The 26936-nt window shown below is 51.8% G+C and overlaps 1 protein-coding gene and 1 long non-coding RNA gene across 3 annotated transcripts in view; one reads left to right on the plus strand and one right to left on the minus strand.

Annotated features, from left to right (window-relative positions):
* The window catches only part of IGHMBP2 (immunoglobulin mu DNA binding protein 2), a 39807-nt gene extending 16809 nt beyond the window's left edge, over positions 1-22998 (plus strand). Inside the window, exons 7-16 of the mRNA XM_017886813.1 lie at positions 1902-1916; positions 1972-2104; positions 11896-12070; positions 15662-15844; positions 16159-16277; positions 16836-16930; positions 17707-17830; positions 18646-19479; positions 20584-20756; positions 21936-22998. Coding sequence (XP_017742302.1) covers positions 1902-1916; positions 1972-2104; positions 11896-12070; positions 15662-15844; positions 16159-16277; positions 16836-16930; positions 17707-17830; positions 18646-19479; positions 20584-20756; positions 21936-22133 — 2049 coding nt within the window. The 3' untranslated portion in view covers positions 22134-22998. The remainder of the gene's footprint in view (positions 1-1901; positions 1917-1971; positions 2105-11895; positions 12071-15661; positions 15845-16158; positions 16278-16835; positions 16931-17706; positions 17831-18645; positions 19480-20583; positions 20757-21935) is intronic.
* On the minus strand, positions 16898-25350 carry LOC108538637 (uncharacterized). Of its 2 annotated transcripts, XR_001888145.1 has the most exons (4): positions 25192-25350; positions 24858-24998; positions 24177-24415; positions 16898-16988 (listed from the first exon to the last, which is right to left on the minus strand). It is a non-coding gene; the product is annotated as an uncharacterized LOC108538637 (long non-coding RNA). The 2 variants fall into 2 exon arrangements; XR_001888144.1 differs by lacking the exon at positions 24858-24998 and having other exon boundaries at positions 24177-24420; positions 25192-25344.
* Positions 25351-26936: the final 1586 nt, after the last annotated feature.

Genomic DNA, 26936 nt, shown 5'->3' on the forward strand with positions numbered 1-26936 from the left:
AAAACAAGCAAACATTTTCCTGGGTGTCTTTCTGTCTGGTCCTGTTATCTTTCTAGTAGTGGCAATGGGAGAAACATAGCTTGAAAATAAACATTGAAAAAACTGGCATCCTCCTAGTGCTTTCCGTCCATTTCACCTTTCACCTTCTCCTTGTGAGAGAGGATGCCAGTCGACTGGAGAAGTAGGGCGGTGGCGGGTTCATTCCGTTTGAGAGGGCCTTTTCCTCCCAGCCCAACACTTCTAAGCTCTTTGGTTCTCCCGTGTACACTTTGCTGTAGTATCTGTGCTCATGTCCTGTCCTGTGTGCTCACTGTCAGCACCTGCACCCCTCGATATCCTAGCCCCGGAGGAGTGATGGCAGCAGGCAGGCTGCCGGGAGCCAGTCTTTGCACTAATGTCTGTGCTCACTTCTTGTCCTGTGTGCTCACTGTCAGCACCTGCACCCCTCAGTATCCTAGCCCTGGAGGAGTGATGGCAGCAGGGAGGGTGCTGGGAGCCAGTCTTTGCACTAATGTCTGTGCTCATGTCCTGTCCTGTGTGCTCACGGTTGGCACCTGCACCCCTCAGTGTCCTACCCTCAGAGGAGTGGCGGCAGCAGGGAGGGTCCTGGGAGCCAGTGTTTGCTATGGGCCTGTGGCGTCGAGGCTGCCTGGGTGGCAGCGTGGGGATGGGCCACCTACTGGGAGGTGGAGGAAGGATAGATGCATGTCACGCAGGTTTGAGATGGCGGAGGAATATGTGTGATGTTGTTTGCTCATCACAAATGTAGGTGATTTCATTTCCTGATGAAATTGGTGCTTTTGGGGATTTTCTTTCTCTGTAAATTATGCACAATAAAACACCTTCTATCACCCCTGCTAAAATTCCATCCCCTAAAGTAGAAATCACAAATAAAGAAAGGTTACTTTTTTTTTTTTTAAGACAGAATCTTGCTCTGTCACCCAGGCTGGAGTGCAGTGGCATGATCTCGGCTCACTGCAACTTCCGCCTCCTGAGTTCAAGCAATTTTCCTGCCTCAGCCTCCCGAGTAGCTGGGACTACAGGCATGCACCACCATGCCTGGCTAATTTTTTGTATTTTAGTAGAGACGGGGTTTCGCTATGTTAACCAGGATGGTCTCGATCTCCTGACCTCGTGATCCGCCTGCCTCAGCCTCCCAAAATGCTGGGATTACAGGCATGAGCCACCACGTCCAGCCAGTTCCATCTTTTGAGATATTAAAGTGAGGTTTTGATTATGGGTTGAAAATTTTTTTAATCTCTTGAAAATGTAGAATAATATGTGAAGGGCCGGGCGCGGTGGCTTAAGCCTGTAATCCCAGCACTTTGGGAGGCCGAGACGGGTGATCACGAGGTCAGGAGATCACGACCATCCTGGCTAACACGGTGAAACCCCATCTCTACTAAAAAATACAAAAAACTCCCCGGGGGAGGTGGCGGGCGCCTGTAGTCCCAGCTACTTGGGAGGCTGAGGCAGGAGAAGGGTGTGAACCCAGGAGGCGGAGCTTGCAGTGAGCTGAGATCCGGCCACTGCACTCCAGCCCGGGCGACAGAGCGAGACTCCGTCTCAAAAAAAAAAAAAGGAATGATATGTGAAGCTCTTCCATTCGTAAGCTCCTACAACCCAAATCCTGAGGTAGGCAGGCACTGTTTCTTCCCCAGGATCAAATGCCTCTGTGCAGGGCAGGGCTGGTCCAATTTCTGGTCTCCTCGGAGTTAAAAACGTGGTCTCTTTCCAGGACTTAAAATGTCCCTTACTGTGACTTCAAGGCAAGTAAGGATGTAAGGTGCTTAGTTGTGTGCGTGTATCTGTGTCTTTTTCAAGGAAGATTTCTGAGTGTTTTTTAAGGAGCTTATTGAACTAGACCAAATGATGTAAATAGAAGCACTTCATTAATAGAGTTGAAGAAGTACAAAGTTGGATTGAAGTAAGTGTATCTTCTTTGTTTTTCTTTATAGGTGAAAACAAAAGACCCAGGATAAGAGAGAAAAAAGTAATTTTCGAAATGAAGTTAAGCTGTTAAGAAAAGAACTGAAGGGGAGGGAAGAAGCAGCTATACTCGAGAGCCTCACTTCGGCAAACGTGGTCCTTGCAACAAACACAGGTGAGGGGGCGTCTCCATCCTGCCCGTGTGGCCTCGGAAAAGGAGTTGGGGTGTGTTCCCTCTTCTGTTTTCCGAAAGAGTTTGTTTGGAATTGGTATTTCTTTCTTAAAAGTTGGGTAGAGTTCACTAGTGAAGCCCTCCGCACCTGGAATTGTCTTCATAGAGAGGTTTTGAACTACAAATTCAACTTCTTCAATAGGTAAAGGGCTGTTCAGGTTCTCTTCTTCCATGAGCTTGTAGCTTTCAAGAAGTTTGTCCATTTCATCTAAATTGTTGAATTTAGAGGCATGAAGTGGTTCCTAATATGCCCTTATTCTTTTACTATCTGCAGAATCTGTCATGATATAACCTGTGTTACTCCTGATACTGGTTTGTGTGTTCTTTTTTTTCCTGCTCTTGTGGCTGGAGGTTTTTTTTTTTTTAATTTAGATTTTATATATACATATATATGTATTTTAAGAGACAAGATCTCTGCCAGGTGCAGTGGCTCACACCTGTAATCCCAGCGCTTTGGGATGCCAACGTGGGTGGATCACCTGAGGTCAGGAGTTTGAGACCTGCCTGGCCAACGTGGCAAAACCCCGTCTCTACTAAAAATACAAAAATTAGCCAGGAGTTGTGGTATGCACCTGTAATTCCAGCTACTCTGGAGGCTGAGATAGGAGAATCACTGGAATCCTAGAGGCGGAGGTTGCAGTGAACCAAGATCGCGCCACTGCACTCCAGCCTGGGTGGAGAGCGAGACTCCACCTCAAAAAAATAAAAACCCCAAAACCAAAAAAACAAAGCAAAACTAAAAAAGAGACAGGGTCTCACTATGTTGCCCAGGCTGGTCTCAAACTCCTGGGCTCAAGGGATTCCCCTGCCTCAGCCTCCTAAAGTGCTGGGATTATAGGGGTGACCCACCCCGTCCGGCCTGGCTGGAGGTTTTAATTGATCTTCCCAAAGAACCAGCTTTTGCTTTTTCTCTGTTGTTTTTCTGTTTCATTTATTTCCACGTTAATCTTTATTGTTTTCTGTTTGCTTGGGCTTGTTCTTTTTCTTGCTTCCTAATGTAGAAGCTGAGATCATTGATTTGAGACCTTTCTTTTTTTCTGATACGAGCATTTAGCTCCATAAATGTCTCCCTAAGTACTGCTTTTGTGGCATCCCACAAATTCTGATATGTTATATTGCATTCATTTCAAAATGCTATCTAATTTGCCTTTTGGTTTTTTAGAAATGTTATATAGTTTCCAAATAGTTGGGAAATTTCTAGACATATTCAGTTGTTGATCTGCTTTCTCTGTAGGTAATATATAGGTGGGCCTTGCTTTATTACCCAGTTGACAGTGCCTGCTGTTTGTTCTTTGTTACATTTTCCTCCTCTTCTGCTTTCTTTTAATTAATTAATTGAACATTTCTTTTTTTTTTTTTACATAAGTTCTCATTATGCCCCATAATTAAAGATTTCTTAGGATTTTATTTTTATTTATTTATTTATTTTTAAAAGATGATTTGTAGCAACAAGTTCTTGCTATGTTGCCCAGGCTAGTCTCGGACTCCTGGACTCCGGACTCCTGGACTCCGGACTCCTGGACTCCGGACTCCTGGACTCCTCCCACCTTGGCCACCTTGGTGCTGGGATTATAGGCGTGAACCGTCATGCCTGGCCTATTTTTGTTTTTGTTGGCTTGTTAGCTATATATGTTTATTTGATTCTTTTAGTAGTTATTTTAGGCCTTACAGTATGTGTCTTTAAATCATCATGGTCTATTCATATGCCACTTCACAAAGAGTATAGGGCTTTATGATTGCAAGCTAACCTTTCTCTCCTGTTAGCATTTATGCTTTTGTCATTTGTTTTTCTTATACGTATATTCTAAACCTTATAATACTTGTTTTAATGGTGAGTTATCTTTAAAGAGATTTAAATAATAAGAAAAGTGTCTTGTGTATTTGCCCATGTGGTTACCACTTTTGGTGCTTTGTTTTCTTTTGGTTTAGGTGGTGTATTTCCATGTGGTATCATTTTCCTTCCACCTGAAAGGCGTCCATGGTCATTTCTTGTAGTGTGGGTCAGCCGGTGATGAAGTCTAACAGCTTTTATATGTCTGAAAATAGCTTGATTTCACCTGCAGTTTTGAAAGATATTTTTGCTGGGTGAGAATTCTAGATTAACACTTTTCCTTGCACTATTTTAAAGATGTCGTCCACTGTCATCTGCCTGAGTATTTCTGAAGAGAAATCTGTCATCCTTATCTTTGTGCCTTTGTGTATAATGTGTCTTTTTTCTTCTGTCTGCATTTAAGATTTTTTTCGGCCGGGTGCGGTGGCTCACACCTGTAATCTCAGCACTTTGGGAGGCCAAGGTGGGTGGATCACCTGAGGTCAGGAGTCCAAGACCGGCCTGGCCCACATGGTGAAACCCTGTCTCTACTAAAAGTATAAAAAAAATTAACCAGCTGTGGTGGCGGGTGCCTGTAATCCCAGATGCTGAGGTAGGAGAATCGCTTGAACCTGGAGGTGGAGATTGCAGTGAGCTCAGATTGCACCACTGCACTCCAACCTGGGTGACTGCGCCGGACTCTGTCTCAAAAAATAAGTACATAATTTCAGGTGAACAATATGTAACTTTTTAGTATCACTATGACCCATGCAATATTTGGATATACTTGTGTTTAAAAAAAGAAAAAAGTACTTACAGGAAGCTTGTAATCCCAGCACTTTGGGAGGCCAAGGTGAGCAGATAACTTGAATCCAGGAGTTTGAAACCAGCCTGGCCAACATGATGAAACTCCATGTCTACCAAAAAAAAAAAAAATTTTATCTGAAATTCAAATTTNCTGGAGGTGGAGATTGCAGTGAGCTCAGATTGCACCACTGCACTCCAGCCTGGATGACAGAGCCAGACTCCGTCTCAAAAAAAAAAAAAAGAAAATGATGCTTTCTTTTTCACTGGTTTTAAGCAATTTGACTACAATTTGCCCTGGTGCTGTTTGCTTCATGGTTGGTTGGTTTTTTGTTTTTTGTTTTTTTGTTTTTTGAGGCAGAGTCTCACTCTGTTACCCAGGCTGGAGTGCAGTGGTGCTATCTTGGCTCACTGCAACCTCCGCCTCCCAGATTCAAGTGATTCTCCTGCCTCTCAGCCTCCCGAGTAGCTGGGATTACAGGCGCCTGCCACCATACCTGGCTAATTTTTGTATTTTTAGTAGAGACGGGGTTTCACCATATTGGCCAGGCTGGTCTCAAACTCCTGACCTCATGATCCGCCTGCCTCGGCCTCCTAGAGTAGTAGGATTACAGGCATGAGCCACTGTGCCCGGCCTCATGTTTTTTAAAATTGTGGTGAGAACACAACATGAGATCTACCCTCTGAAATGTTTAAGTATACAACGTAATATTGTTAACTACAGGCATCATGTTGTGCAGCGGATCTGTAGAATTTATCTTGCACAGCTGAACCTCTATACCTGCTTATTACTGTGTGTCTCAGTTCACTCGTTTCCTTCTTTCATGCCTAATCTAACATCTGTCCCATCCAGTGTAACTTTCATCTGACATCCAGAAATAAGATTTGAGTCTTTTTATATCTTTGATGTTTTCACTTAATTTTTTAACATTTGGAATACAACTCTAATAACTCTTTTGAATGTTCTAGACTATCATTTCTATCACCTGTGTCATTTTTGGTCTCTTTCAGTGAACTGTTCCCCTCGAGTGGTTGTGCTTTCCTACCTTTTTGCCGGCCTGCTAGTGTTTGTTTGGATACCGGACACTGGGGATTTTATGTTGTTGCATGCTGAGTATTGAATATTTTTGGATTGCTAAGATTTTTTTTTTTTTTTTTTTTTTGAGAGTGTCTTGCTCTGTCACCCAGGCTGGAGTGCAGTGGTGCAATCCTGGCTCACTGCAGTCTCTAGAGTAGCTCTGACTACAGGCACGCACTGCCATGCTTGGCTAATTTTTGTGTTTTTAGTAGAGGTGAGGTTTCACCATGTTGGCCAGGCTGGTCTCAAACTCCTGACCTCAAGTGATCTGCCTGCTTTGGCCTCCCAAAGTGCTGGGATTGGTGTGAGCCACCATGCCCAGTCTCCTATAATATTCTTGCGCTTGGTTTTAGGAAGCAGTAAATTTACTTGTAAACAGTTTAATCCTTTTGAGTTTTAACTTTTGAGATGTGTTAGGGTCTGGATCAGTGCTTAGTCCAGGGTTAATATTCCCCTGTACCTAGGTAAGACCCTTTGAGCTTTCTCCCCAGTGCACCCTGCATCATGAGATTTTCGAGTTTGACGAATGGTATTAGGTACTAACTATTCCCAGCCTTGTGTGAGCACTGGGCACTTTTCTCTCATTGTTTTGGATGGTATTTTTCCCGGGCTTGGAGTAGTTTTCTTGTAAGCATGTGCTAATCACAATGCCCAAGGGAGTCTGTCTGCAGCTCTCTAGGGTTTTTTCTCTCTGTGTAGAAGTCTCTTTGGCATTTTGTCCTGGAAACTCTGCCTGCGTTGGTCTCCACAGATTCTCAGCCTTGTCTTCTCAACTCAGGGAGCCTTCTAGGTTCCACCTGGCTGCCCCTTCTCTGTACTCTCTCCTGGAAACTCAAGGCAGAAAACGGGGGCAACTCCAGGGCTCACCTCCTTTGTCTGTCGTTAGTCAGGGGTTACTTTTCTTTGTTACCTGTTGTCTAGTGTCCTGAGGGGTGTGGTTTCGGTTATTTAAAAAAAATTTTAAATAGGTGGCCGGGTGGGTGTTATTTGAGATGGTAGAGTAAATGCAGTCCCTGCTCTTCCATCTAGGGCAGAGGTGGAGGACACACACTCTCTCGTAGCTGGGTGGGAGCACTCCTGTTACAGAGCCGCGCACCTTGTGACTGTTGTGGGAATCTTGTCAGCTGCCCTTTTGGGGTTTAGGCATGTGTTTGTGAGACCTCTGGGTTGTTCCTGTGTGCTAATAGTACCACAAAGGTAGCAACTGAAAACAACCCATGTTTATTATTCTACAGTTTTTCTGGGCGGAGAGCCCAGGCCCGGCTGAACAAGGTGCTCTCCTCAGACTCTCATGAGGCTGCGATCCAGGTGTCAGTGGGGGCTGCAGTCTCATCTGAAACTTGCCTGGAAAGGATCCACCTTCAGGCTCATGTGGTTGTTGGCAGCGTTCAGTTCCCTATGGGTTCTTGCTGGGTGTTGGCTGGAGGCCGCTCCTAGCTGCCTGCCCCGTAGGCCTTGCCAGCGTGGCTGCTAGCTTCCTAAAAGCCAGCAAGAGACACAGTCTCCTAGCACAGTGGATTATCGTCTTAATGTAAGGTTATCAAGGATGCCACATCTCATCACCTTTGCCCTATTCTGTGGATTAGAAGCAAGTCCCAGGCCCCACCCATACTCGAGGGGAAGGGATTATGCAAGATGTGAATATCAGTAGCCAGGATCCTGGGGCGTACCTTAAAGCAAGCTTGTCCAGCCGAAGGCCTGCAGGCCACATGCAGCCCAGGATACTTTGAATGTGGCCCAACACAAATTTGTAAACTTTCTTAAAACATTATGAGATTTGTGTGTGTGTGATATATTTTTTTTTTAAACTCATCAGCTAGTGTTAATGTTAGCATATTTTATGTGTAGCCCGAGATAATTCTTCTTCTTTTAATATGGCCCTGGGAAGCCAAAAGATTGCATATCCCTGCCTTAGAGTCTGTTTGCTGCAACCTCTCAGCTGGTGGACTGCTCTAAGGAACAGAGTCCAGATTCTTTTTTTTTTTTTTGAGACAGCGTCTCACTCTGTTACCCAGGCTGGAGAGCAGTGGCACAATCTTGGTTCACTGCAGCTTCTGCCTCTCGGTTTCAGGTGATTCTTGTGCCTCAGCCTCCTGAGAAGCTGGAATTGCAGGCGCATGCCATCATGCCCAGCTAATTTTTTTTTTTTTAGTATTTTTTTGTAGAGACAGGATTTCACTATGTTGGCCAGGCTGGTCTCGAACTTCTGACCTCCAATGATCTGCCCACCTTGGCCTCCCAAAGTGCTGGGATTACAGGAGTGAGCCACCACACCTGGCTAGGTTCTAATTGGCTTTATAGTTATTGCTTTATCCAGTTGTATTTTAAATCAGACAGGAGAAAAAGAGTCACAAGCAGAAAATACATTTATGGGGTCTTTTATATTTACCCATGTATAGTTTATTTATATATAGTACCCTTTATTTCTTCATGTAGATTTGAGTTACTATCTCCAAAGGACTCGCTTTGGTGTTTCTTGAAGGGCAGGTTTGCTGTGGCAGATTCTCTAAGCTCATCTTTATCTGGACATGTCTTAGTTTCTCCTTCATTTTTGAAGGATAGTCTTGCTGGGTATAGAATTCTTGGTTGACAGTTTTTTCAGCCCTTTGAACGTGTCATTCCACTGCCTGCACAGTCTCTGATGGGAAAGCAGCTATTGCTCTCATTGGGGTCTCCTTATATGTGACAGGTTGCTACTCTATTGCTGCTTTCAAGTGTTGTCTTTTGTCTTTTGAGGGGGTGATTACGATGTGTTAGGTGTGGATCTCTGTGAGTAAATTACGTGGAGTTTGTGGAGCTTCTTGGATGTTTAGATTCATGTTTTTCATCAAATTTGGGGAGTTTTCAGCCATCATTTTTTCAGGTATTCTTTCTGCCCTTATTCTACTGTCCCCTCCATCTAGAACTCCCATTATGAATCCATTGATTCACTTGATAGTGCCCCACAGGTCTCTGAAGCTCTGTTCATTTTCCTCCATTTTTTTTTTTTTTCTGATCTTCAGGCTGGATCTTCTCAATGGATCTCTCTTCATGTTTGCTGATCGTTCTGTCCTGTGGAATCCTTCTAGTGAATTTCAGTTATACTTTTCAACTCCAGAATTTCTGTGTGGTACTTTTTTTTTTTTTTTTTTGAGATGGAGTCTCACTCTGTCACCAGACTGGAGTGCAGTGGCGTGATCTCAGCCCACTGCAACCTCTGCCTCCCAGGTTCAAACAGTTCTCCTGCCTCAGCCTCCTGAGTAGCTGGGTCTACAGGCGTGTGCCACCACGCCCAGCTAATTTTTATATTTTTAGTGAGATGGGGTTTCACCATGTTGGCCAAGATGGTCTCTATCTCTTGACCTCATGATCTGCCCACCTCAGCCTCCCAAAGTGCTGGGATTACAGGCATGAGCCACCATACCGGCCTCTGTGTGGTACTTCTTAAAAAATTATTTCTGTCTCTTTATTGATGTTTTCTTATTTGGTGAGACAGTATTCTCATACTTTATTTCTTTAGACTTGGTTCCCTTTTGCTGTTTGGACATACTTAGAATTGCTGATATTTCAAGTCTTTGTCTAGTAAGATCAGCATCTGGGCTTTCTCAAGTATCCGGTGTATTTATTTATTTAATTTTTTGGAGATGGAGTCTCACTCTGTCGCTCAGGCTGGAGTGCCATAGTGTGATCTCGGCCTGCTGCAACCTCTGTCTCCTGGGTTCAAGTGATTCTCCTGCCTTAGCCTCCCGAGTAGCTGGGATTACAGGCGTCTGCTACCACGCCTGGCTAATTTTTGTATTTTTAGTAGAGATGGGGTCACCATGTTGGCCAAGCAGGTCTCAGACTCCTGACTCAGGTAATCCACCAACCTCTGCCTCCCAAAGTGCTGGGATTATAGGCATAAGCCACCACTCCTGGCCTCAAGTATCTGTTGACTGCCTTTTTTCCCCTGTATATTGGCCATATTTTGATGACTCTCTACGTGCCTTGTAGTTTTTTGTTGAAAATGAATCATTTTAAATAATAGAGTGTGACAACTCTGGAAATCAGGTTCTCTTCCCACCCCAGGGTTTGTTGTTATTGCCACTTGTTGTTTGTTTAGCAACTTTTCTGGATTAATTCTGTAAAATCTGTATTTTTTGTCTTTTGTGGCCACTAAAATCTAATATAGCTTAGTGACCAGCTAGTGATTAGACAGAAATCCCCCTGAACTCCTGGAGCCATAAATGCCCCAGTCTTTGCCGAGTGGCTCTGTGTGTGTGCTTGAGCATACTCTCACCACAGAGCCAGGCTCTTTGTGATTCTCAGCTTTCACTTCCTGTTTGTGCAGTCCCTTGAGCTGAGCCATAGGTGAGAGCTGAGGGCCTCCTGAGGTCTTTCCTGAGCCCTGTGCATGTGTGTGGTCTTCTAGATTCCCAGGAATATGTTGGAGCTTTTCAAAGCCCCCTGAGGATATCTCATTCCCCAGCTTAAAACTTTGTTTGGTTATCCTATCATTTGCTCCAACCATTATTTCCTTTCTTAGAAAACTGTGATGTTCAACAGTTACCTCTGATTGTTTTTGACAAACACCACCAGGGAAAAGGCTGTTTGCATCACATGAGCTCAGGTAAAGTCTTTTGAGTGTGGTCTACCAGAGGATTCCCAGACAGATGAGATAAGCACAGTTTTGGGAGTGGGGATTTGCAAGAATGCCAACCCTATTCTGCACTCCTGGGGCTGCCAGGTGCTGATTTTCACCCTGACTTCAGGCTGAGGGTTTCAAGGCTGCCATAGGATGGGGAGGGATGGCTGGGAATAGGGCAGGTTTCAGTGCCATGGAGCTCCCGTGCTGACGGGGATTCAAACGCTTTTCTGGAATGAACATTTCCCTGATTGCTGCAAGCCTTTGGCGAGTTTCCAGAGTTCTGAGAAAGTTGATTCTGACCATTTGCCGATGTCGTGTTGCTTTTGTGGAGGAGAGAATTCTCAGAGCTTGTGAGAATCTCTTTGCTGACATCCTTCTCTGGCTTCAAGGACAGCACTTGCTGGAAATCAGGAGGCACCCCCAGAACCCCACAAGGTCAGCTTGTGGCCTGTGTGACCTTTCTGTTCCTTCCTGCTTGTTGGGGAGCTAGAGTAAATTCCTGGAAGTGCTTCTCCGTCACGAAGTCTGGTGTCTCTCTGTACTGTGAAGTCATATCTGTGACCTAAACACGTCTCTAATTATCCAAAGCCCAGTCAAGTTCTGTCTCCTCTGTGGGTGCTTTTGCTAGCCGTATCTGGAGAGTCAATCTTGAGAAATTTCTCAGTGTCTGTCTTCATCATGGCATTATGTACATATCATTAGCATAATTCACTCAGATGGAAGACAGAAAAGGTGGGAACTAACATCGATCACGTTTATGGAAACCTGCCTTCTCGTGCTGGGCACTTTATATGTGTTGTCCTTTGCGGTGCAGTCGCATGACATGCAGCCGTTGTCCATGTTTGTGGATGAGGAAACAGGCTTAGGGGTGGGAGGCTCGCCTAAGGCCCCACACTGTTTGCTGGAGATGGCATGGGGCCCGAGTCTTGCTCACAGGCTGAACTCTGCACCCTGCTGCTCCACGTCCCAGGAAGGAAAAGCTGCCACAGTGGATTTGTGTTGCCAAATGCATGGAGGCTTTTCTCTGGGTGAGTGGCCAGCAGTTGATTGTTCTGTATGTCCAAGAAAGTCACCTTTGAGGAGAATTAGGTTCTAAATTTAGAAAATAATTGAGTTACAATATTTAGAACTCAGACAGCATCCCTTGGGCTTGGGGTCGCAGCCCTGAAGGGGTGATTAATTTTGCCGATTGAAGGTCAGAAGGGCCTGTGGTCAGAGGACCCACTGTTTAAAACACAGGTGAGCTGGAACCATGAGTTCTAAAATGTCTTGGCCAAGTTTTTATTACAAGATACAAATGTATCCCACACAGTTGTAATACAAGCCTCGATGAAACCTCGATGAAACTCCGGCTTGGTGGTGTCTCCTCTGGTGTGGCTGCAGCTGTTGGGAAGCAGCCTTGCCCCTGGAGACTCCCGGCTCCCTGTTTCCACCAGGTGCGTCTGCCGACGGCCCCCTGAAGTTGCTGCCCGAGAACCACTTCGACGTGGTGGTCATTGACGAGTGTGCCCAGGCCCTTGAGGCGAGCTGCTGGATCCCCCTGCTGAAGGCCAGAAAGTGCATCCTGGCAGGCGATCACAAGCAACTGCCCCCCACCATAGTCTCTCACAAGTAAGACCCCTTTGCTGCACATGCCTGTCTCTGCCCCGGCTCCCCACCCCTTGATGCAGTCCTTCCAGGCTCACCAGGAGCCCCTGCGGTGCCTCCTTGGCGTGTTGCTCGGCACAGCTCCTACCCCGTCTTACAGCATTCATTCATCTGGACGTCAGATCTGTGAGGTCATGTGCTCCCTGAGGGTGGGGTCGCATCACCTTCATCTTTGTAGCCTCAGAACTGGACACAGGGCCTGGCACGTTCCTGGTGCTCCATCCCTGCTTGTTGAGTTGAGTATCCCCTCGAACCAGGCACGTTTGATGGTAGAGTGCCGTGAGAGCTGTGGGCCGGGCTAACTGGCCTCTGGATGGATGTGGGTTCTTAGGTTCTGTCGTCTTCAATCTGTAGACACATCCCTGGATGGAGGGCATCCAGGGCAGAGACACAGCAAACCGTGATTCTGCCCTGTGGAGACACCCGAGGCCTGATGCAGTGGCCTGGCCCAGGCTGTCCTGGTGGAGAAAGTGCTGCCCACCCCTGGCCCCCTCTCACCTCTCCCCATACTACCCTGCGCTCACTGCTCCAGCCACACAGGCCTCGCTGGCCCCTCTGCCTGGGCCACTCCCGCCTGGGTGTGGTGGGCGTGCCCTCCCTCCAGATGAACCCTCTGCATGGTATCCCTTGACTGCCCTTACACGAGGCCTGTGAACAGGCCCTGGCACATGGGCTGTCTTTGGACAAGCCCCTGTTCAGAAAGTTGTCCCTGAGGAACGAAACGCTTCAAGACTCCTGCATCCTGGCCCTTACTTCCACTGGGGGAAGATTGGTTTCTTCTGATTTCTGTTGCCTTTTGAAGCACTTCTCTATTTCGCTGTGGGTGTGTAGAAGCTATGAACTCAGAACTTTCACTGTTTTCTGAGGACCAGAAAAAGATGTGCAAGAAAGCCTGTCGAGTAGAATCTCATAAAGGGGAGTGGGCGGCCCAAGAGTTGGTGGATATGTAGAGAGAGGTGTCAAAAATACTACTCGAGAGTGAGCTTTGGGAGGAAGATGTTGGAAATAAAGATGGTGGAAGAAAGGGGAGTGCTGGGGAAAGGTGCTCTGAAAGATTGTCCTGACGGGAGACACGTGGGGATCTAGAGTGGAAATGTTACAGGATCTCTGGGTGTCGATTTTTCTGGCTAGAAACCTGTGGCCGCAGCACCTTTGCCGTAGTTAATGTCCTGCATCCAGGAAGAATGAGGTATGCAGACAAGGGAAGGGTGAAGAAGAGTTTTATTTAGTGTCAGAACAGCTCAGAGCTGCCCACTCCTCTCTGTAGGCAGGTCATCCTGTCCAGTGTTCAGCTGTCAGCAGAGAGGGAGCCCTGGAGAGGGTGGCTCTTGTCTGCAGGCAAGTCATTCCGACACTCTGCAGGTCTCTGCTCCTCTGTGCCCTGTTGTTGTCTGTCTGCCCTCTCTGTCCTCTGACCGTCCTCTCGCCTTCTCTGACTGAGCCCAGGGCTTTTATGGACCTCAGAGGGAAGGAAGTACATGCCAATTGGTCCTCAGGTGGCCGTGGGCGGGCCTGGAAGAGGCACCATGAGTTCTCACTCTGGTCCACAGGACTGGCAGCTCAGCCCCCAGGCCCTCCCTGGCCTTCCACCGTCCTCTTCCACCCAGGACTCTTGTCTGCCTCCTGCTGCCATTCATGGCCCTGGGACTTGGCCACAATCCCACTCTGAGATCAGAGTGGGTGCTGGGAGCCGAGAGAGGCCAGGCAGTGGAAACAGACACCCATGAGCCTTCAAGGATGGTGGGGGGGTTGTCCTTCCTGGGGCACCTGAGAGTACGGGCTGCAGAGTGGGAGGGCACCTACAGCTGCACCCAGGAGCTCCCGCCCCACCACCTCAGAAGAGGCCAGGCTCCCGCTTGTTCCCGGCTCCTGCCTGCTTCGTGGAGCAGGAAGCCCAGGTCTGCAGCCACCGGTCTGGCAGCTGCAGCTGCACCCGGGAGGGCAGATCCTGCCTGTTCCCAGCTCCCCTAAGAGCACGAGAAGGCTCAGATCCACAGCTGCAGTTTGGGTGGCTGTAGCCCCGCCCTCCTGGAGCAGGAGGCCTGGGTCTGGGCTTTCTGGGCTGCAGTGACCTCTCTAACTCAGAAGGGGTGGGGCTCCCACTGGCTCCATGGAGTGTGCAGCCACAGCCAGGATTCCCTGCTGCGCCAGCATGATGGCAACAGCCACTGCCATCAGAACCTCCCTAGGAGCAGGGAGGACAGGCGTGGGAGGACGCTTATTCAGTGGCTTCTTCCAAGGAGAGGTTCTCGAGATGTCCTTAAAGGAGGTCTTTGTCCTCGGGAAAGCCTTTGGGTGGAGGAAGTTTGGAACTGTGCCCTTGGGCAGGGACCCCGTTGTGTGCCTGGTGAGAGTAAGATGGTTTGGGGGGAAGACGTTGGGTGGCGTTCCCTGGAGAGAGTAGGACGGTTTTGGGGAAGATGTTGGGTGGCGTTCCCTGGAGAGAGTAGGATGGTTTTGGGGAACATGTTGGGTGGCGTTGTGCTGGGGGTTTTGGGTTTGCAGTTGGTACTGATGATCGCGTCCTGTTCTCACTTTGTTGGAATTAAAAATAGGTTAATCACAGAGGTTTTGTAAGTTTCCAGAGGGAAGGTCTCTGAAGTGGAGGTGGCACTGCCCCAGGGTTTTGGTGGGTTGGTGAGCTGTAGTGGTGCAGAGGGTGGGCTCTGGCACCAGGCGGCCCGGGCAGGTCCTGGCTCTGCAGCTCACTAGTGGGGCAGCTGTGGGCTGGCGGCCTCCCTCTCTGTCTCACCCTTCTTACGTGTAACATGGGAGTCATAACAGCAGCCACCTCATGAGGTTGTTACAAGGAGGAAGGGAGTGAATCCCCATCTGGCGCACCCAGCAGTGCCTGGCGCCTGGGCAGTACTCAGCCGCTGCAGCCGTCCCTGCTGGGAGTGGACTGCCGACAGCTGGAGCATGCTGGAGTGTGTGCGTTCCCTACTGTGGCTGTGACAAATGACCACAAGCTTAGTGGCTGACAGCAACAGATTTTCTGACCTCCAGAAACGTCAGTCTGGGGGTCAGATGTCCACAATCAGTCTCCCCGGGTTAAAATCGAGGTGCGGGGGGCGGGGGGGGGTTGCTGCTTCTGGAGGGTCCAGGGGAAAACCCGTTTCCTGGTCTTTTCCAGCTCCTAGAGGCCATTGCTTGACTTGTCGCCCTTTCCTCTGTCTATGAAGCCAGCAGTGTTGCGTCCTCAAATCTCTCCCCTCAGTGGCCTTCTCTGACTCTGACCCTCCTATGCCCCTCTTCTAAGACCCTTGGGTTATCACCCGGGTCGTCCAGGGTTGCCTCCCCATCCCAGGATCCTTAACTTCATCTCAGCTGCAGCGTCCCTGTTGTCCTATAAGGACATTCCCAGGCCTTGGCGATCGGATGCGGGTGCCTTCGGGGCCGTGATTCAGCCAACCCCGCCCCTTGGTGACTTCTGGGTTGGAACCCAGGGGAGAGTTGGGTCCTGAGGTTTGGGGCCTGTCCGCCTCACTTGCTGTGGTTCACACCTGGACTCTGGGGCTCAGGCCTGCCTTCCCCGTTTCTCCCTCCTGGGCGCAGGGCTGCGCTGGCTGGACTGTCACTCAGCCTGATGGAGCGCCTGGCCGAGGAGTATGGCGCGAGGGCGGTGCGGACGCTGACGGTGCAGTACCGCATGCACCAGGCCATCATGCGCTGGGCCTCTGACACCATGTACCTCGGGCAGCTCACGGCCCACCCTTCTGTGGCGGGGCACCTGCTGAGGTGAGTAGCTCGGCCCCATCCCCCGCCCCATCCTTTAGCCCTGGGTAATCCTCTGCGTCACCTGTTTCTACACAGCAAGCTAAAGTGAAGCTTTCTGCATGAAAGTCGACCCTGAGGCTAGCTTTTTGGAAGAGAAGGTGGCCTTGCCCTGGAGCTGGGTCAGGCCCGCTGGCTCCCATCTGATGTCCTGATGTGCTCATTGTCCTCCCCCGCCTAAGCCTTTTCCCCTGGGAGGGGTCGGTTCTGTTGGGTGGGGCCTCAGTGCTGCGCTGTGGCCCCGTTGATGTGCTGCTCCCTCTCTACCTGTGTGCCAGGGACCTTCCAGGCGTGGCTGCCACAGAAGAGACAGGTGTGCCCCTGCTCCTGGTGGACACCGCCGGCTGCGGGCTGTTTGAGCTGGAGGAAGAGGACGAACAGTCGAAAGGGAACCCTGGTGAGCTTGCTTGCAGACGGCCAGCTTTTTTGTTTAAAAATTCCTCGAGCTCTTTAAAAATTAAAGGCATTTTAATTGCCTAATTCCGGGAGGAGCTGAGAGCAGTTGTTGATGGCGGTGGAAGGTTTAGAGCCCCACACACCAAGAGGCTGAGCAGCTTTGTGTTCTCCAGGGTGAGCAGCCCGCTGCTGGGTGAGATGGGCCTGGCAGCATTTCATGGCCTTCTCCTGAATGGTGGCCCAGCTCTGCCTGGCTGGTCTGGCCATGGGAACTGGCATTGTTCAGCTGACACCAACATCTCCCCAGTTGCACGCTGAACAGGATGCACAGCCATAGGAGTCAGAAGGCCTTCTCTGCTGATGTGAAATTCAAGTTAGCTGGGCATGGCTGGTCCTGGGGCCCTGGGACACAGATGTTTAGCTCCCAGGAAGCCACCTGAGGCACAGTGGAGGATCAGCTGGCCATGATAGACAGAAACGTGCCCAAAACATGTGTTGGTGATGGATGCCCGCTCGGGGCGACCTTGTGCTGCCTCGACCGTTTTTTCTTTCCCTCCAGGCGAAGTCCGCCTCGTCAGTTTGCACATCCAGGCTCTGGTGGACGCTGGTGTTCCAGCCCGTGACATTGCCGTGGTCTCACCATACAACCTCCAGGTGCGAGGGGCTCCTTTTGTCCCTCTGCAGAGCAGCTGGGGCTCACACAACCTAGAGGCTGAAAGAAAAAGGGTGATTTGTTGGCTGTGGTGACTGAAAGGTTCAGGGGTAGGGCTGACCTTATTGTGACTGGATCCAGGGCCCACATGATGTCGTCAGGGACCGTTCTGCCTGTTTGTCTGCCCGCCCCGCCCCACCCTGCCCCAGCTGCCCCACCCCACCCTGCCCCAGCTGCCCTGCCCTGCCCAGTGCCCCAGCCTTCTGCACTGGCTTATGTTCTGGCCAGATTTCCTGGGTGACCCCAGCAGCCTCAGGCTGACACAGCCCTTCCACAGGCAGCCCTGGCAGAACAGCCTGTCCTTTTCTGGCATTTCCCACAGGGGCCTCAGCCTTGAACCTTGTTGGTCTGGCTCAGGTCGTGTTCCCATGCGTGTCTCATCTGGTAGGAAAAACGTACCTGCTGGAGTATGGGGAGGGTCTGTGGAAGTGGCCATCACCCCTTCCTGGTGTGCGGGCATCACACATAGCACTGTCTGAGGCTGGCGGCTATCATGAGCCGAAAGAAATGATAAAATGCCAGGGACAGGGTGTCGTGTTGGCATGCATGCGTGCCCATGAGGAGGGCGGACGGGAAGCTTTTCCCCATCAGGCTCCTGCAGGCTCCCCTTCCCAGGTCCTGGCTGTTTGGCAGCACGAGTCCCTCTGCTGAGCTGAAGCGCAGGGTCTTGCCGAGCTGGCATGGGGGTGAGAAAGCCACAGCCTGGCTGGTGTTTCAGGTGGACCTGCTCAGACAGAGCCTCGCGCACAAGCACCCCGAGCTTGAAATCAAGTCCGTCGATGGCTTCCAAGGCCGAGAGAAGGAGGCCGTGATACTGTCCTTCGTCAGGTCCAACAGGAAAGGTATGGAGCCCTCGCCAGAGTCCTTTGGGGACAGCACAGAAGTGAATTTATTAATTCAGGGGCATATTAGGTGTCTGCTGGGTGCCACACTGTTTCTGGCAGTGTACTTATGGTGCAGCTTCTGTCCTCAGTAAGCTCACATCAGGCAAAACATAGGCAAGAGAGTCTGCGGAGGCTCAGAGGCCCGAGTGTGCTGTCAGGGAGCAGGTGGCTGGGGTGGCAGCTGGGGGCGCGGGGTGGACTGGGAATGGCCGGTTCACCCTGCTGAGGAGGTGGAGCCCCTCCAGCCCAGAGCTGGCCTTTAGCCTCTGTGCACAGCGCCGCGGGGTGTAGTGGTCATGGCTGTGGGCTCTGTGCTGCTGTGGTTTGTGGGCTTTCCGTTCAGGATGAGAGTTGTTCCCAGAAGCAGGTTTAGTGAATGGGCTTTGTGAGACGTTCTCAGAAGGCAGACAGCAGATGAGGCCTGCCTAGAAGCTATGGGGGAAAAAGGAGAAGGTCCTGGAAGGTTTCTTGTGCTTTCTCCCGGGTGCCACCTGCAGCCACACTCCAGGCAGTCCCTGAGGCTGGGCTTAGACGGAAGGAAAGGAGTGACAGAACCCAGTCGGGTTCCCCAGAGCCCCACTCAGTCAGCTGTGGCAGCCAGATGCCAGGGGAGGTGTGGTATCACGGTGCCATGCGTGGCCGGGCAGCTGTGTGGATGGTGGGCCACGTGCAGGGGACCACACTTTTGGTGGTGGTTACTGATAAGGGCATAGGAGCCTGACTCTGTTTCTTCGTCTGAAACCTGCTTTTCACTCCCCTCTGGCCTTTTGTAGGTGAAGTTGGTTTTCTTGCTGAGGACCGGAGGATCAATGTGGCCGTCACCCGCGCCCGGCGCCATGTGGCGGTCATCTGTGACTCCCGTACTGTCAACAATCATGCATTTTTGAAGACCCTGGTGGAGTATTTCACACGGCATGGGGAAGTACGCACAGCCTTTGAGTATCTTGATGATATTGTCCCAGAAAACTATTCCCATGAGAGCTCCCAGGGTCCCAGCCATGCTGCCACAAAGCCCCAGGGCCCTGCTACGTCCACCAGGACTGGAAGCCAGCGGCAGGAGGGAGGCCGGGAGTCTGCAGCAGCTGCCAGACAGGGCCGGAAGAAGCCGGCCGGAAAGTCTCTGGCCGCTGAAGCCCCATCTCAGCCCAGCCTCAACGGAGGCAACCTGGAGGGAGTGGAGAGCCAAGACGGCGTGGACCACTTCCGGGCCATGATCGCGGAGTTCATGGCCAGTGATAAGACGCAGTTGGAGTTTCCACCTTCCCTCAATTCCCACGACAGGCTGCGGGTCCACCAAATAGCCGAGGAGCACGGGCTGAGGCACGACAGTTCCGGGGAAGGGAAGAGGAGGTTCATCACCGTGAGCAAGAGGGCCCCGCCGGCCCTGCGACCCCCAGCAGCCCCGGGACCCCCAGCAGGGACCGGTGGCCCAGCCCCTCTCCAGCCAGTGCCCCCTAGCCCTGCGCGGACGGAGCAGCCTCCCAGAGAGCAGCGTGGCCCAGACCAGCCTGATCTGAGACTGCAGAGGGTCAGGAGTGCGCAGGGGCAGCCCGCCAACAAGGGGCAGCAGAAACTTCCAGAAAAGAAAAAGAAAAAAGAAAGCAAAGGTAAGTCAACTAACAAGAACATGGGGCAGTGTCGCCTCACTGGGGTGCTGGCCCCCCTTGGAACCCGCCTGCCACCATCAGCAGAGGGAAGGGCTTCCTCCGGGTGGCACCACGCCTGTGTCATTTTAGCTTTATTTTCAGTCATGCCACTCCCAGGTCCGTCTGGGCTCCCCTAGGTCAGCGATCGGGTCACAGGCACCTTCTTGTCCCAGAGCCTGTGTGGGTCTCGGCAAGTAGGCAGCGCTCAGAGCATGTTTACGGCAGCGGGTGGGGCCTGGAAGAGCAGACGTGGACGGCTCCCTGGAGCCCCTCAGGAACGGAGCAGTCACAGGCTCCCGTGCCACGGGTGGTCCTGGAGGGTGGGGGTCTTGCACAGCGACGGGGTGCACTTTGCCTGGAAGTCGTCCTGGGCAAAATGCTCAGAACCACAGGAGCTGGCTGAGCGCAAAACCATTCTCGCCCATTGGCCGTGCGGAGTCCCTGGGTGGGCTCTGCTCCGTTTGCCGCATCCTGCATGGTGCCCACCCCACAGGAGCTGGCCAGGCACGCACTGGGAGTTGGCCAGGCAGACGCTGGCAGAGCTTGTAGACCTGGTCGGTCTTGGGGAACTCCTGCTGCCGCCATTTTCCTCAGCAAGACCATGCAGGAGTTCCAGCTCGCATTGATTCATTGAATTCCTGAAGCGAAGCTCCACCAGCACAGGCATGGCTTTGAAAGGGGCCTCCCAGGGCCTGGGGCTCCAGAGGAATTCACTCCACACCCTTCCTGAGCAGCTACTGTATACCGCGCTTTGTGCTAGAGGACAGGACTGATGCCACCCTTGCCCCCAGGCACCCACAGGGTAGCAGAAGGAAGACACGTGAGCTGCTTTTTAATTTTTTTTTGGAATTAATAGAGACAGGGTCTCACTATGTCACTATGTTGCCCAGGCTGGTTTTGAACTCCTGGCCTCAAGCAGTCCTCCTACCTCGGCCTCCCAAAATGCTGGGGTTACAGGTGTGAGCCACTGTGCTCAGCCATGAATTGCTTTTGAAACCTTAAATGAGGGGCCAGGTGTGGCATTGTTGTCTTTCCGTTTGCCTGAGTGACACGGGTCTTCTTCAGGACATCCGTCCATAGATCTGCCCACGGAGGAGGACTTTGAGGCCCTGGTTTCTGCTGCCATTAAGGCTGATAACACCTGTGGCTTTACCAAGTGCACAGCCAGCGTCACAGCCCTGGGCCAGTTCTGCCAGCTCTGCAGCCGCCGCTACTGCCTCAGCCACCACCTGCCCGAGGTATGTCGACCTCCCCTCCTGGGATCAGACAGTGGGGAGGGGTGGTGGGGTGTGTCTCCAGGAAGCAGACCCTGGGCAGACCTGTTCCAGTTGGAACAATTAGCTCATTAACGAGCTCCAGATACCTTCGGAAACAGAAATCAGACACTGACTCATGATCTGTTTTGAGCACATCAGGGCATAAGCAAACAAAATGCCTTATTTGCTGAGCTGCAGCCATGTTAGTGGGAATTCTGGGCAGAGGGAATTTTGTCCCAGTGTCCCTGGGTTCTGTCAGTGGCCTAATCTGGTCTGTTTGGCATAGGGGAGGTGGGAGGCAGAGCCTCCAGCCCGTGGTCTGAGCTGGCCGTGGCCTGGCTGCTGTGTCGTTCATTCTGAGCCTGGGTCGATGAGAACCCCTGGGACCAGGTGTGGGCTCCTGTGGGAAGCTGAGGTCTGAACCAGCCTTGTCTCTCCCCTGGAGGATGCTGGGCCTGGTGGGGGGTCTGAGTAAGAGACCAATATACAGTACCAGGTATTGAGTGCTCCAAGGAGGGAAACCCAGGACCAAGGTGGCAGCAGGGACACCCACCCAGATGCAGCAGTCAGGGTGGGCTTCCTGGAGGAAGTGACACTGGGGCTGAGACCTGTGGTCCAGAAGGTGGGATCTGGGCTGGGGAGAACAGGGCCAATGGCAGGTGGGCAGGCAGGCTGTCCACCCTTAGAACATGCATAAGGCCTCAGGCACAGTCAGGGAGTTGGGAGTAGAGTATAAGGCAGGATGGCTGGAGTCGCAGCTGGGCAAGGCCTGGCAAGCTGCCTGGAGGCGTCAGGCCTGATCTGAAGGCAGTGGGGTACCCTGGAGGGTGTCAGCAGGGCTGTGATGTCACTGGTCTTGGCTACAGTGTGGATTAGGTAGGCAGAGGCTGGGAGGCAGTGGGAAGTGGCTGCAGGGACTGTGTGGTCAGTCAGGGTGGTGCCATTTCCTGTGTGCACACTCGGGAGCTCCCGCCACACCAGGGTACAGACCACCCCGCTGCTCTCCCACCAAGCAGCCTGCAGGGTGAAGGATTGACATGGCAGGAGGAGTCGTCTTCTCTGTTGGGGCGCCTGTGGCCCCCCACCTCTTTGATGGGCAGAGCTGTAGGGTCTGTCTCCTTGCCCCGGTGAGCTCAGCGCTGATTCTTGTGTCCTCCCCAGATCCATGGCTGTGGTGAGAGGGCTCGCGCCCATGCCCGGCAGAGAATCAGCCGGGAAGGGATCCTCTATGCTGGCAGCGGGACCAAGGACAGATCCCTGGACCCAGCCAAGAGGGCCCAGCTGCAGAGGAGGCTGGATAAGAAGCTGAGCGAGCTCAGCAACCAGAGGACCAGCCGGAGGAAGGAGAGGGGGACGTGACCGGCCACATCCTCGCAGGCCCCATGGAGCTCTCTCCATGCCAGCCCAGGGCGCCACCAGACCATGCTCTGCCTACACCAGGGAGGAGGAGCGGAGGGGCCTGTGGGGGAAGCTTGGGTTTTTGGACCCCGGGATGAACTTTTCCAATGTCAAAATGTGGAGAAAAGCACCTGGGGGACAACAGTGCTCATGCAGGTGGGGCTCCGGAATTGCACGTCCCTTCCCTCACTCCCCATCCCTTCTCCTCACTTCCCATCCCTTCCCCTCACTCCCCGTCAGAACCCACATCCCAGCATCTGGATCCTGGGGAAGGTTCCAGTCCCTTGGAGAATATCCAGGGCCTCAAACTATTGAAGTCACTCCTCCAATGCCTGGGACTTGCCAGTTCAGCCCATTAGGATGAGGGTGCTGAGAGGAAACAGGAAATAAGACTCTGCAAATGGCGCTCAGGCGGGGAGCAGGAAGCAGTGTTTGGCTTGCACGTCCCTGTGCAGCCAGAGGCTGGGGCCACTTTCCTTCTGTCCGCCGTTCGCTGGTGATTGCAGCGTTCCCCTGCCCCCTCACCACAGGGCTCCTGTGAGTCTGGGGGGCACCTCTTTCTGGCCTGTGCACCTCTCTGGCTTATAAGGGCACCTGGCCTGTGCCAGCCCCTCCTTGCTGCGCCTCACCATGGGGACCAGGTGAGCTGGCTGTCCCATAGCCTCAGCACCATCAGCACTTACGGATCCAGAGCCTCCCGGCCTTCCCTGGTGCCCTGTACCAACTCTTCTATTTAAGAGAACCTCAGACGATGTACCTTAGCCTCAGAGTTTTGTTTCAGAGGGATATAAATTATTTAAAAATTAAATGAAAATGTTGTGCACTGTCCCAGTGTGTCTGCTGCGGGTCTAATGGGTGCACCCTTTGCCTGTTTTGCTCAGCTGCTGTGCCCTCCCTACCGCGTCTCAAGCCCCGTCTCCCTCGGACCTCCCTGCGGCAGACTCTCCCAGTGCAGGCTCCTCTCTCCTTAAATCCCATTCATGTCCTTTTATGTCCCCGATGGTTCTGGGTGAGGTTGAGCTTCCCCAACCTGCACCTAGGGTGACTGTCCCCCAGAGGCCACTTACGCAGTGCATTCGGCTAGTGTGTCCTCAAGCCAGGCCTGCATGCTTCAACTGCCCTGTTCTTGCTGGTCCTGGGCCACTCTCCCCCTCCTACCCGGGCTGACGCCCCACCCTGGGCCACTAGGGCCCCTCCTCCTCCCCCCTGTCCTGGACGCCTGCCTTGCCTGCTCCCGTCAAGTGGCTTTTGGACTGAATTGTTGGGAAGGGGACCAGGACCCTGCTGCATTTTGTATCAAGTGCGGTAGAGTTCATCCGGTTGCTTCCGTAAGCGTAGAGTGCCGCCCCTGCAAGCGGGCTGAGCACCGCGCACAGGAGGCTGCCGTTCTCATGCTCCTAGAGGACCCGTGGCTGTGGGAGGTGTGCGTGTAATGATGCTTACGGGGTATGAGGGCATCATTGGAAGTATCTCTCGGTGGACACAGCACACGGGAACAGGTGTTCTTCCTGTGGGGGCGGGGGTCGGGGTTGGGGGTGCCTGCGTAAACTCCCTGACTTCCCAGATCCCAAATAGCTGATCAGAGTCCTGCCCCGGGGTTGGCACGGATGCCGAAAGATGTTGGCTCTTCTGTGGGAGACAGCCGACAGCCGCATTCCCTGCCTCCTAGGTTGCCTGTCTGCAGGTGAGAAGGAGGCCAAAGAGAAACAGACCCAAAAATAGGGGTGGAAGAGTGACCTGATGACAGTGTTAGATCACCTGGATGTAGCTGTGCCTGACCTCCACCCCATTCTTCCTGGTGTCCTGAGCTAGTAAATCCCCGTTTTTAACTGAAGAAATCTGCCTTGGGTTTTTGTCACTTGCTGCCAAAGAATCTTTGCTGACCCAGTCATGCCCACACATCTGTATATCTTATCGGGTATACCCCTCCCAGCATGGAGGCAGTGCGGAATTAGTGTTGCCCCACTCGTTAGAGAAGGCAGGATTGGAATCCAAGCCCTGTACCTTTATCCAGGTGTTCTGTGGACCGTCCCACCAGGAGGAGCTTGACGTAGAGGAAGGCAGCCAGCGCCAGCAGTGGGTGGGGTGGGTGCGGGGTGGAAGCCTCTGGAATCGGAGGGACCTGAGTCTGAACGCCAGCCAGCACCACCATCCCCTGAGGTGTGGTCTCAGCAAGTCGCCTCCCCTCGCTGAGCCTGTTTATCATCTGTGAAGTGGGACGGGAACAGTTGCTGCCGCGCCAGCTGTGCTGAGAAATGGAAGAAATGAAGTGTGCAGTATCACGCCTTTGCAGGGCCTGGGTCTGGGTTCGTGGTCTCCCTGGCTGTGCCCCCCAGCCCCCTACATGGAGCCTTCTCCCCTCCACCGCTGACCACCACAGCCCTTGGTGATGCGTTGTTTAAATGCCAGAACCCAAGGTTGCAAAACGAAAAGTTTCCATTTCTCATCCCAGAGACCTTGTTAGGAAAATATTTGTAGCTGGTTGTTTGAAAAGTACCCTACAGTTTGGCCTGGACAGGGTAACCCAAAAAAAGAAAAAAATATCCCAAGCCAAACGTCTCCCTGGCCAGCGGAGTATGGTCTTGCTGATGGTAGTTGCAGGCTGTAGCCCACCCAGGCCGGAACCACCCAGCGTAGAGGACTCCCTTCCACGGAGAACTGCCCACCTCCGCCTGTGCAGCTCACCTGAGGCAGCCCTGCCATGTGCTTCTTTCTGGGGGTGCCAGGCAGGGCAGTGGGCACAGGCGGGAGCCCCTGCCCACCTTGGGCTTCACTCCTGAGTTTACTTGGGATGTGCTGCATGCCTTGGGGCCTCAGTTTCCTCCTCTGTAAAATGGGAAAGTAACGACCTGTCTCAGGGTAGCTGTGAAGATGAAATGATCAAACTCAAGGCCTTGGGCACGGCGCCTGGCGCCTAATAAATGTACTGCCCTCCTTGTCATCTGGCAAAGCAGCAGTAGAGAGGAACGAGACGGCACGTGCCGCCCATAGAAGGGGTTCAGCAAATGGCCTTTCCTACCAGAGACAGAGGCGAGAGCGCCCAGGCCCCGCGAGCCCGCCGGTCAGCTGCTGGTGGAGGTCGCGGGTCCCCCAGTGCAGGTCTGCCTGGCTTCGTTGCACCCAACACAGCTCGTCCCCGCCCTGTGCCGAGTGGGCCAAGGGCGGGCCTTGGGCAGGCCTGCTCTGTTTACCTTGGTTTCTTGGGAGCTTCCCAGAGGGATCCCGGAGTGGGCTGATGGGCACCGCACTGCTTTGGGAGGTTTTAGGCCCACGTTATAACCCTGGCACTTAAAAGGAATTGCGGTCACTGCTGGGAGCATAGCAGAAGCTGCAGCCTTATTTGGTCTGGAAACTTCTTTGCTTGCAGGAAAAGCGGAGTGGGGAAGCAGCCTCTCGTGTGGGTGGGCAGATTGGGGCCAGTTCTTTGTTACCCCGGGATATGAATGACTTCGCTCCCTCACTTCTGGTCTTCTCCACTGAAGCCACAGCTCACGACCTCCCCAGCCCTCAGCTGCCAATGAGCTATTTTGTTGTTCAGCTTTATCGAGGTGTAATTGTCATGCCACAGAATGCCCTCATTGTAAGTGTACTATTCAGATTCGATGATAGTAAACATGGGGCTGGGCCACCCAACCCCACCCGTCCCTACTGCTGGGTGCTGGTCTGCAGTTCATCTCTGCTGCTGCCCTCGGGCCCAGGCAGCCACCAATCAGCTTTCTGTCCCTATCAATTCGCCTTTTCTGGAAACTTCATATAAATATAGACTGTCCCCAACTCCCAGTGGTTTTGACGTAATGATTTTTTGACTTTACAATGGTGCAAAGGCTTATATGCATTTGGTAGAAACCACCATGCTGTGTTCACGTTCAGTACAGTATTCAGTAAATGACGTGAGAAATTCAACACTATTAAATAGGTTCTGTGTTAGATGAGTGTGCTCAGCAAGTGTTCTGAGCATGTGTAGGGTAGGCTAGGCTAAGCTATGAGGCCCAGGAGGTCAGGTGTATTGAAAGCATTTTCAGTTTGCAGTATTTTCAGTTCCCCATGGATTTGTGCGGATGCCCATCATACCTGGAGGAACATCTGTATCCAGCCCCTTGCATCCGGGTTCTTCTACTTCACCTGATGCTTTTGAGGTTCGCCCGTGTGGTGGCATGTATCAGTGTTTCAGCCCTTTTTATCTTCAGACAATGACCCGTCATATGGACATACCCATTTAGTGTATCCATTCATCTACTGGATATGCAGAGTGCTTCCGCTTTGTGGCTGTTGTGACCCCTGAGGCTGCTATGAATATTCATTGTTCAAGTCCTCCCGTGAAAACATGCACTTTCATTTTTCTTAGGTAGATTCTTAGAAGTGGAATTGCTGGGTCATATGATAATAAGTTAGTTTATTTATTTAAGAAACTACCAAGCTTCTCCAGAGAGGTTATACCATTTTACATTCCTACCAGCTATGTATGCGGGTTCCAGTGTCTCTGCTCTTGCCGACATTTGGTATTGTCTGATTATTATGACTATTACCGCCATGTTAGTGGGTATATACTATGATCTGACTGTATTTTTAATTTGTATTTTCTTAAAGACTAAGGATGCTGAGCACCTTTCTCATGTGCTTACGGGACATTTCAATATCTCCTTCGGTAAATTTTTTTTTCTTTTTTCTTCCCCTCCCTCCCTCCCTCCCTTCTTTCTTTCCCTTCCTTCCTTCCTTCCTTCCTTCCTTCCTTCCTTCCTTCCTCCTTTCCTTCCTTCCTTCCTT

This window comes from Rhinopithecus bieti, unplaced genomic scaffold, assembly GCF_001698545.2.
Source record: "Rhinopithecus bieti isolate Rb0 unplaced genomic scaffold, ASM169854v2 scaffold_1014, whole genome shotgun sequence".
Classification (NCBI taxonomy): Eukaryota; Metazoa; Chordata; class Mammalia; order Primates; family Cercopithecidae; genus Rhinopithecus; species Rhinopithecus bieti.